General features: G+C 24.7%; 1 protein-coding gene across 1 annotated transcript; it reads right to left on the bottom strand.

Moving 5' to 3' along the window:
- Positions 1 to 6238: 6238 nt before the first annotated feature.
- Positions 6239 to 8267, bottom strand: LOC145840770 (fatty acid-binding protein, liver-like). The gene is made up of 5 exons (XM_082948097.1): positions 8185 to 8267; positions 7874 to 7962; positions 7502 to 7585; positions 6777 to 6881; positions 6239 to 6352 (listed from the first exon to the last, which is right to left on the bottom strand). Exons 1-5 carry the CDS (start codon positions 8252 to 8254, stop codon positions 6302 to 6304), a joined length of 399 nt encoding a protein of 132 aa, XP_082804223.1. The 5' UTR covers positions 8255 to 8267; the 3' UTR covers positions 6239 to 6301.
- Between the last annotated feature and the right edge of the window lie 3296 nt (positions 8268 to 11563).

Below are 11563 nucleotides of genomic sequence, written 5' to 3'. Positions count from 1 at the left end.
ACAAAAAATTAATCATAAATAGTCTGTACTGGTCTTTTAAAATAAAATATATATCAACTTAAAACTTTTTATGCTATACTAAACATTTTCCAAAAGTTTTAAGTAATTTGTAAAAGCTATAATACTGCTAAACATACAAATTTTAGTCTTTTTTTAAAACAATAAGGGTTCTTCTGTCATTTATTGGCAAATCAAAAATGTCTGTCAATCCAAATTTGGTAAGCTAACAAATACAAAATAACTTATTGAACTATACAAATATCTTTGTGTAAATTATACTAGGTCTTACTACCAATAATCTTAAAATGCTGTTTATTTATAGTAAAGATAGATCTAAACAATACTAACTTAATTTTTTGCATTGTTATTATTTACTGACAATCATATGAAGAGTTTTTAATTCTAACTTACATAAAACTATTGTTATGGTAAAAACTGACAATTTATCATTGAAAAAGGATATTGTTAGTAAACTAAGTAAACGACTTTTTAAATATAACGAACTATGTATTCTGTATAAAAGTTTCTATTAAGCTTCACTTAGTTAGGTATAGGATAAACTAAAAAATAAATCATGTAAAAATCAAATATATTTTAAATAACTGTAACCAAAGTTATTTCGCGTCTCTACAGACTTATAAAGAATATTAACTTATGCTGAGCAACTAACTAAATAAAAACTATTTTTAAATTCATATTTGAAAGTTAAACAAAACTCTATATGAATCTCAATCATTTTTGAGATGAATGTTACTAAAGCTAGTTTACAACTTTACAGACAAGTTATAATAAAAAAAAACTTATTTTAACCCATATATTTTACTGAAAAGTACTTTTAAATTCACTGCTTAAATTAAAAATAAAATATTTGTATAAACTTATAAAAAACATAAGCTTATGTTAAGCTATTACTCTCATTTAAGACTAATTTTATAACCACATTTTAACAAACAAGTAGAACTCTGTATAAAACTCAAACATTTTTCAAACGACTGTTACCAATGCAAGCTTGCGACTTAATTAATTAACATCGGTTAGAGTGGAGCTAGCCAACAATTATTAAAACGCAGAAATTCCAGACGCAAGATCAACAATTGCTTGGACGTTATAAACTCTCTTCTAATAAAATCTCTCGTATCTGCAGTAAAGTAACACCAAGTTCTACTTTCAACAGTTTTATCTTACGGACTTCTGCAAATAGATTCATTTCTTTTCCTGAGTTTTGAAAATCTAGCAAAATAAGGACATATAGTAAAAATATTTTTCTCTTGAAAATGTTTTTAAAGTTATACGTACACAGTTGTGGACATTTAAAAATCTCTTCCAGCAGATGCAAAAATTTCTTTTTACTTTAAAAAAGTCTGTTATAAAAGTACATCTATTGACACAGGACTACAGCTCTGTTTAAACTCATTGTGTAACACAACTATTGTGGTTTTGTGGACATTATTAATTCTCTTCTGGTTATGTCTTCTTCTAAACACTCTCTTGTTACTAACTTACGTCTGTTGTTTGTCATAACTTCATTGCGGTTTAAAAAGTATTTATAAAAAGAATTATTACACATTACACTTCTACCCTATCTACTTCACAATAGCTGGGATGATTTAGAAAAATTCTTGCCATTTTAAAGCTTGGTTATGTTACCAGTCAGAATAAGTTGCTATTGTTTTGTACTAAAACTAGGTATACTACTGTTTAAGGAAACTCTAAACAAAAACATTTTGTTTAGTTTTGTATAAATATTCTTATGTCTGATCACCAAGCTACACATATTGACAACTTATCTACTTAACACTATAAATGCTATTTACAGACTTTATTACAAATAAATGAACATGAAAGTAATTTTGTAAAAAGTTTACTAGAAGGATTTACTTACAATGTTGCAATGTATTTTATCTGTTTAAATTCAATGAGAATAACTTCTGCATAACAATGTGTTGCTAGCTTGTTTATACATAGATTAGTAAGGAATTCAGTACACATTCTTTATCAAGTTTGTTAATACATAAGCTAAACAAAAGATAAAATTTATAAATGGCTAATATCGATAAACCTTATCTTTGATACAGTAAACAATTTATATAAAATAAATTGCATAACAAGTTATGCAAATTTCTTGTTCAAATTAGTTTGTTGTAAAAAACAATTTCAATGAATATTTAAATAACAATCACATACAGTTGTTATAGGGAGGTAAATTTAACAAGTATTTGAGTAACAATCACATAATGTTGTTTTAAAGTTTTATAAATACTACAACTGTTTTAACTCCTTATAAAGTTGCTGCAAGATCTTAGTCAACTTTTACTCAAAAAAACTATTACATTAAACAACTTACTTTTTGCATGGGCGAAATCATTTTTATTTCTGGTTGTCTCTGTTTGGTGTTTTAAATATTTTTGCTGCGACAAATACTTTGACAACTTTTCATTTTAATCAAATATCTGCAGTTAATGTACGTTAGGGTATAAACATTTGTTTATTAATTCTAGGTAGTTTTCATTTTGTTACATGTGTTCTAAATAAATAAAGAACTGGTATTTTCGAGTATAAATAAATGTTCGAAGCTTTATAGTAGAACACAAAAGCTACAAAATAAAAAATTGTATATTTTAGTTAAATGCTAATATTAAATTTATAAAGTTATAAGTTAAAAACTATGAATTAAACTTGTTTTAAAACAAATCGACTTCAAAACTATAAATGTTTATTGTAAAACTTTAAAATAAAATAAAAAAGTTGTGTAGTATTAAATAAACCATGACAAAGCAGTTTTTCGAATAATTATTTTTGAGTAACTGTTTTTCGTGGAAAGTGCATTTAATAATTATTTTAAACTAAACTAAAAAAAACAATTAAAATTATGTCTATGAAAGAGTTTTAAAGTGTAAGATTTTTTTTTACTACAATTACAAGAAAAAAAGTATTTCTTTCCACTTAAACTTGTATGTACTTTTTGCTAAATATAGAATGCACACTTGCCCCAACTCAAGCACCAGCGTGAAAAGTTTGTCAAATTTTTAGCGGTCTGCGACTTTTCACTGGGATTTTTGTGGCCGGATCCTTGTGTGTGTGTTTAAGTCGTTTTTATTTTTTTATTAATATTTTTTTTTGCTGACAAATACAGAAATAATGATCTACAAAACAATCGCGAGTACGGATAATAAATGTTTGTAAAAATCAATTATTAAAAAAAAGTAGCTGTTCAATGATATTTTTTTTGGTATTTTCTAATTATTGTTTATGTTTTACGTTTTGGTTGGTATTTATTGGTAAGTTTTTAAAACGCATAACTTTTTTAAAGTATAAACTTATATCTTTGTGTAGTATATAATTTTGAGTTTTTGCTTAACAACTTATTAAGATCTTTAAAATAGTTTTTACGGTTGATATTTAACTCTTTTAACCGTAGTAAAAATAAATAAAAATAAAACTGAGAAAGACTTGAACTAACAAACAACAAATAGCTATCTTCTAACCACAAGTGTTGTTGCAACTTGTAAAACGTCAGTTAGTCAGCCTGCTCATTGTCAACGAATATTAGTTTACTGTGACGTCACAATAAAATATTTGAACTTGCGTTTGTGACGTATACGCCACTTGTGACGTGATAAACACTTGTGTTGAATAATAATAGTTACTGTTGCAGTGATTTTTAATCAACTTTTTTTCAAAGTAAGGTGAGTCTTAGTTGTAAATTTCTTTGACTTATGTTTATAACAAACAGAAGAGATAAAAAAGAATATTTAATAAATTAACTTACAAAGCTGCAAGTAATGTATTTTTTGTTTTTAAGAAATATATTTTGTATTCTTTTACACTGAAAAATAAAGAAAAATAAACTAAAAAAGTAAAAGATGAAAACTTAATAAAGTCTGAAGCTTTTTCTTTTAAAATAAAAACACTCTTACGATATCTAGGCTTGTCTTGTTAGTTTTGTTAAACTTATTTGATTACAAACTTTTAAGAGTTTAATTATATAAAACAATACCTTAAACTTTGAATACAAATTACTAGTTGGCAAAAAAAACATGATAAAACAAAATAACAACAAATTATAGAACTGTGCAAACTAAAAAACAGCAAATAAAACCATGTCAATCTACTCTAATGTAATAATAAATTGTGTTTGCTGCTAAACAATATACATCTTTTGCAGCGAGTGAGTTTTTGTAAGGTAAGATTATTGTAGTTTTTAGCTATTTTAAAGGTAATATTAAATTTAAAAGTTAACTAAAATTCATATAAAACTAGTCAAATTTAAAAAACACTTTAAGTAAAAAGATCAACTTTTTATGATAGTTTGTTTTTACAAAAAACTTTAAATTATTTTCTAACAAACATTCCTACAAAAAGCTACTCGCAAAATATTTTCTAAAATAAGTTCTCAACTAAAGTTTAAAAAAAATCAGAACAAACTGAAAATAAAAAAGTGTCAATCTTTTTTCCGCTTTTAACAAATGCGCAGCCAGAGACTTTCAAACAAAACTGACAACAACTGGCAACTAAAATGTGTCAGGAAAGTTAAAAAGGTGTAAACAAAAAACTCGAAAATATTCGCCGCACTCAACTTGCATTGTGACGCAACACAAAGCTGACAAAAAGTCGTCAGAAAATAACTAATCAATTGAGAAAGTTTTTTTGTTTTAACTCGTTGACAATAGCTAGTTGTGACTGGCAAAAGTTTTTTTTTTGCGTTGTAAATGTTTGCCAAGGCTGGGTGTATTTGATTTACAAAAGTTTTATTGTTGTTTGCTTTAACTTCGAACCTTAACTTTTCTTATCTTGAAACCTTTCTTTTATTTTAAGCTTTAGTTTTAACTTGTATTTTTTAGATTAATTTTTAAAAATAACCAGTGGTTGACTTGATTTTGAAAAAAAAAATTATCTTTAAAGTAATAGTAGTTTACACAATATATTAGACTTTGATTCATTTTTCTGTAATAATTAAACTTAAATGACTTCAACTAATTTATTTAAATGTAAGTTTTTAAAAGCTAAAAGGTATTGGTCTTTCATATTTCGTTTTAAATTTAAAAATTATATATTTTGAACTAATTTCAGGTATCCTAAATAAAAAAACTTTCTTTGAACAACTGTTAACGTAGCAACAAGCTTTAACAAACTTTTACTAACCTACAATAACTTACATTAACCTTGTTTATTAGCGCAAATAGGCCGCATTGTTTCTAAATCCCCTATAAGAAAAAAAAACTTACTTATTGTACCAACAAAACCTAGTTTCAACAAAACTCGCAAAGAAACTCTCTAAGAAACAGAAGCCATTCTTAACAAAAGGAAACATTTTACACGAGTAAACACCCCACACCAGCTGTGAGCTTTTATATACTGTTTGTATTTCTTTTCCTTGTTTTCTTTTCCCTATTTTTAAAAGGCAAGTTTCAACATTTTTCTTACAAACCACGTGCTTTTATAAATACAATATACAAACGTTGTAAACAATGAAAATGCTGCAAAATTCTCTCTTATTTTTAGGTGACTAATATTCTACCATTGTTACGTACTGTTTTGCATTATTACGTCACATTTGTAGTGTTGTTGTTTTTTTTAAGTTTTATAGTTAAGCTTGTTTCGCTACGGCTTTGGGAAATCGATATTTGTGATTCCTGTGTAAATAGACTCATATGGATTTTATATTTTGATACAAAAATTAGTTATGCTAGCAAACATTCTTATTAAGTTTTAACTTACCCTGAATCGATATAAGTAATAATAAACTTTATAAGCACACTATCATTAATGATTTATATTTAGTTATAGCAGATTTTGTTTTACACACTTTAATATTGTATCATAGTTTAAAAAATTGAAAACAACTATTTGATAAAATCTACGCTAATTTTAGTCTACGTATTTCGTGGTTAATACTTTCTATTTGTATAACTTGTTTGTTTAAATATTCAATTTTAGTTAACTAAACTCCTTTGTTAAAGTTGTTTAAATCTTTCTTAAGTTTTATTTATAAACCAAATACCTACTTTTTAATCAATAACGCTCAAGTACTCTAATGTAGGTTAAAGTTAATGATTAGTAAGTTTAAAATATTAATTACATTTGTGTATTACTCACTAGTAAGTCACTATATACATCATAACTTAGTTTAAGCATAAAAATACAAATTGTTTAAATTTTTACTGAATATAACTTAAAATAACTGTAATACCTGCACAATAAAAGATTGTATGTAACTTTCTAAATTACAAATAAAACATTCAAACTATTAAAAGTTTATTATAGAGAAGGTAGAAAACATGAACAGAAAAAATTGCAATATTTATTTCTTGGTGTAAGTTCTTCTTGCGCTAACACTTCCCATAGTAAGGCTCTGTTTAAATAAAATATTGTTAAAACTATGCTATAAAATGAAAAAAGCAGAAGTAAGTAATATTTTTTTAACAGTTCAATTATTCTGTTTATACTTTTACAACAAACATAAACTATGCTTTACTTATTAAAAACGCTAATTATTTTTTTTTATAAATCACACATTGGTATATTAAAACCGAACGTAGCAGAGCTTTTTATGTATAAAGTGATTTAATTTAACAACTTGTAAAATAAAATTATATTTAACTTTATATTTATATTTAACTTAAGTTAATAACTTTATATTTAACAGCTTGGAAGTATTAAACTTAAGTTGGTTTATAACAACAAAACAAATCAAATTACTGCAAAGTCTATTTTGTAAAACACAATAAACCTTGTTAAGAACACCACTAATTTAACAATTTTATTGAAATACCAACCATTTCCAACTCTCCTGCACCATTAATGAATCTGGTGATGGTTGTTTCTTTACCATCCCACTTTTGAGTTTGCACCAATTTGTCTCCTTGCATGGTGTATTTGGACTGGAGATTTCAAAAAACAATTAGTCACAACATTTTAAACAGTTTTTTCGTTCATATAATTATTTTTTAATTGAAAAACAAATAAAGTAACACTTTACTTATTGTTTGAATCTAATAGTTTGTTTAAATACAATTACTTTTATGTTATTGTCTATCTTAAATTTTATGCTTTGTATAAACGTTTTGTTTTTATAAGTTTTTGTTGTCTTTGTAATAATAAAATAGAAATTGATAACATAACATTAACGGTTTTATTAGCTGACAATTAAAAAGCTTAAACGTTATTGAAACTTGTAACATACAGTAAAAAGTTACAATTGCAAATATTAAGCGGAATTGCGAATACAACTGCGAATTCATTTGGTAATATTTGACCACAGTTTTAAAATGAACTTATTAACCTACAAACTCGCGTCATTTATCCAAGTTAAACATTTATTTAAAATTTATTTAAACTAAATATATCTTAAACTAGTTTTCAAAAAACCATTTAAACTTAGCTTTTTCTACTGTTAGGTGTATTGTATATAAAAAATTTCAACTTATGAATCTTATATTCACTTGATGGTAATATTGTAAAAGTTTTATATTATATAGTTAAATATCAAATAGTTACAAACCTTGGTTTTTCTACCGTCAGGGGTCGTATCATCAAATTCTTCATCCAAATTGAATTCCAATTGGATGGTTTTCACTGCAGATACCTGAAAATAAAAAACAATAGTTTGAAATAATCGGATGGTTTTTACAGCACAAACTTTAGAAATATTACAAAATATTAGTTAAATGGATTTTTTGACTGCTGGTACTTGGGAATAAAGAATAAAATATAGAATAAACACTTCTAATAAGGTAATAAAAACGTAAAGGTGAAGATTTTTAAGTAGGTAATTTGTAAAAATAATTTATTAATTATTTTTTTTGTAGATTTTAAACCTCACTATGTTTTAATTTGAAAGTTTTGAAATCTAAAACATATTTTTTAAACTCACAGATTTCATTTTCATCTTGTTACCTTCAACTTCGATTGTCAAAGTTGGCTTGGCAACCTGACCTAATTTCCTGAGGGCTAGTCCCACTCCTATAATAAAGTTATAGTTTAATAAAATAATTTAACAGTTTTAAAGCTAAAAACTATGTCATGGGATTAAAAAAAAACAAGTTTTACTATTTAAAGTAATAAAAAAATAACTGAAAGAATAAAATTATAGTATTTTATACAATAATTCTATATATGAAAGTATTAACGAATAACGACTAAGTCAAACTAACTTTTAAATATAAATAATAAAATATTACAAACCTACTGCCTTCATGTAATCATCAAAGTTTTCACTTTCCTTAATTGTCCAGACTCCAACAAATTTTTCCATTTTATTTATTAAAAATAACTGAAAAAATAGAATTTAAATGCTAACACTCCGACAAACTTTTCCATTTTGTTTATTATAACTGAAAAATGTTAACTAATTTTTAATTGCCCAGAATATGATGAATTTCTTCATGTTAAGTTGTTTATTATAGCTAAATGGTAAGAGTCAAATATCTATGCCAAAACAAATTGTTCTTTTTTTTTGTTTCACACTAAAAAAACTGAAAAAAATCTCTACTAAACTTATAAATGAGTTACTGTATAAAGAGAAGTATTTGTCTTTTATTTTAGACTAATAATAAAATATCTTATCACGTTTTTCTTTTGTTAAAAAGAAGTATGGATAAAATTGCTTAAACTTGAAAAAAAAACATATAAGAGTATTAACTGGTCTTTTTTTTCAAACTTAAGAAAATTTTCATCAAACTTAAAACTAGCATATTTTAAACATTTTAATTAACTCTAAAATCTTCCAAAAACTTTTACTTTTACTTTTTTTTGAAAAAACAAGAAAACAAAATAGTTTATAAATAAAATCTAAATCTTTTTTCGTCTAGCTATAAACAATTCAACGTAAAAAGGTTTCTTTTTAATAATTTACCACTCAAAACAGAATACTTTGACTGAAAAAAAGTTTTCGGCAATAAATTAATTTTTAAACACTTTGTTCTCGCAAACTGCTACTTGTTTTTAACAAGCTAAAAACTGCTTACTTCGTGAAACAAAACTTTGTTTGTAAGCTTTTCTCAGTTTTTATGGTTTTCAAATGTATTGTTGTTTAACAAAAAACAAAAAAAATCACTTAATGTTTTTATACTATTCAAATTTTGTTTCGTATATACGTTTTAAAACACTTTTATTGAAATTGATGAATGTTTACTTAAATGTAGTTTTTATTACTAATAGTGCTTGTGACTATTAAATTTGTTTTAACCATTCTCAACAATGAACTTTTAAAGCATTTTTTTGCTTGTTTATAAATGTTTCAAATTTTATTTTAATATAAAAATACATGTAGTACACCATTTTTTACATAAAATAAACCTTGTATATTAAAATAAAAATCTTGGTTCAAAAGTCGAAAGTTTAAACTCTACAACAGCTTATTTATAAAAAAAGCAACATTAAAACAAAACAATGTATGTACTGCGTTATTTTATTTTTAGTTTTAGTGTTTTCTAAATTTTAACTTGTGTAACCAAATACTTATTTCAAATAAAATAAACTTTAAATATAACTATATAAGCTTAAAAGTATGTGTGAAAAGTTCTCATATTAATAGGTAGTAGTTTGACCAGTATTTATTGTTGTTCAAAAGAAAATACTTATCTATTTTGTTTTTTGTAAAAACAGAATTATTCACAACCAAAGCAAACAAATTCAGCTACATGAAACACAAACTTCTAAAAATATATTAAGAAGTCCTTTATCTAGACAGGCCAAACTAAAATAGCATTTTAACGTGACAACTGAAAACTGATGCTTTGTCAAATACTTGTTTTAAATTAAATTAACATTAATACATAATATACACGCTTAAAGGTATGTAAATTTTGTTCTCATTAATAGGTAATAGTTTAAAAAAAAAACACTTATCTATTTTGTTTTTTATAAAGTAAAATTAATCACAGTTAAAGCAAACAAATTCAGCTACATGAAACAAAAACTTCTAAAAATATATTAAGAACTCCTTTATCTAGACAGGCCCAACTAAAAATGCATTTTAACGTGACAACTGAAAACCGATGCATTTAATCAAAATGTACAAGGTGATAAGTTACAAATTAACCAACTTGCACTGTGATCACTCTTGATTGCCCGTGTTGCGTCATAATGCAAACTTTTCATGCAGCAAACGTTCAGTCGTAAATACGAGAGTTTATCGACCTTGATTGAGTTTTTTTTGCGCCAAAAATTATAAAGTTTTGAAGTTAAGTTTTTCTCATAAGATTGCTTATGTTTTAGATAAAATACTGTTCAATCGAAAAGTATCTACTTTTAATTATGTGCATGAGTTTTGTACAAATTGACCAGTTTTAAACTTACTCGTTATACAAACGACTTTAATCAAGCTTTATTAAGAATAATTTTTTTTCATAATAGATACTTTTGCTACTTTATGTGTAGCATTTAAGTATTTTTATTGGTTCTACAAATCTAACTTGAGCTACTTATAAACAATCTAAAACAAAAACCTGACTAGCTAAGAATAAATATTTATGAAGTCTTTATACAGAAAAAATTATTTAAGTATACTGTGTAAGATAATAACTTTACTTGAAACATAAATAAATGATTAGTTGTATTTTTGATTTAACTCCTTTTAAAACAAACTTTAGTTTATTTAACTTTTTTATATAAAGTAAGATCTATACTTTAAATAAAAATGATTTTTGTAAATAGTTTTATTTTTAATATAACTTCTTTTATGCAGCTTAACAACTTAGATAAAGTTTGAACCACAACGTATTACATTACGACCGCTTCTTTATTTTATATGCATAATCATTTTTCGAAATTCTCAATAAACTATATTTGAAAATATTTTCTCTTCATATTATATACAAATTTTTTCGATTACACAAATCTGTTTTAAAATGCACCTTTTATTTGTAGATGTATTTTAAGCTTTTCTATAAACTACTATAATGGTTGTATTAACTACACAAAAGTTTTATCTTTTAATTAAACAAAACAAATTTGTTCTACTTTAGTCACAAAGCTTTAATTCATTTTGAAATCGTAAGATAAACGTACGATAAAAAAGTAATCTTGTAGATAATAAGAAAAAGTTCACAAAGCTTTAAGTAAAACGAAAAGTCTCATTAAAACTTAATGCTTGTAAACTATTATTTGAATATAAAAGCTATTGGGAAACCAATTATAATATATGTTCAAAATTCTAGAAATTTATATTGCAATTTTTCTTAAAACAAATGTCTTTTTACTACTTAAATTTCTGGCTTTTGAGCTTTACCGTTTAAGAATACTAAAACGAAAAAAAAGTGTATTCTTAGTTAAAAAAAAACCTACGTTCAAAACGTAATTACTTAAACGGGTATGTGATAAAAATAAACTGAAAATAATTGCTTTTTAATTTCACTAAACTACATTTGAAGTAAATTACTCGTAAAATTATACTTAGAGCTCAGCTTTAAAAATTACAAAGCAAAACTAAAATGCCAATTACTTTTGTGTGCAACAAAACCACAGATAACTTTAATTTTATACACAAAAGATAATATTTGAAGTTTTATCGCGTATACCTTCACGTTGATGAGGTATAAATACTAATATAATTTTTTTTTAA

Source organism: Thalia democratica, chromosome 7 (genome assembly GCF_965202585.1).
Source record: "Thalia democratica chromosome 7, ktThaDemo2.hap1.1, whole genome shotgun sequence".
NCBI classification, from domain to species: domain Eukaryota; kingdom Metazoa; phylum Chordata; class Thaliacea; order Salpida; family Salpidae; genus Thalia; species Thalia democratica.
This window is presented reverse-complemented; position numbering and strand designations above follow the sequence as displayed.

Bases quoted from the DNA above. Each gene is read 5' to 3' on its own strand.
- LOC145840770 (XM_082948097.1), bottom strand. From the start codon at position 8,254: ATGGAAAAATTTGTTGGAGTCTGGACAATTAAGGAAAGTGAAAACTTT. The intron at 7,963-8,184 runs GTTTGTAATATT...ACTTTATTATAG, and splicing joins TGATTACATGAAGGCAGTAG to GAGTGGGACTAGCCCTCAGG. The intron at 6,353-6,776 runs GTTGGTATTTCA...TTATTTAAACAG, and splicing joins GTGCAGGAGAGTTGGAAATG to AGCCTTACTATGGGAAGTGT.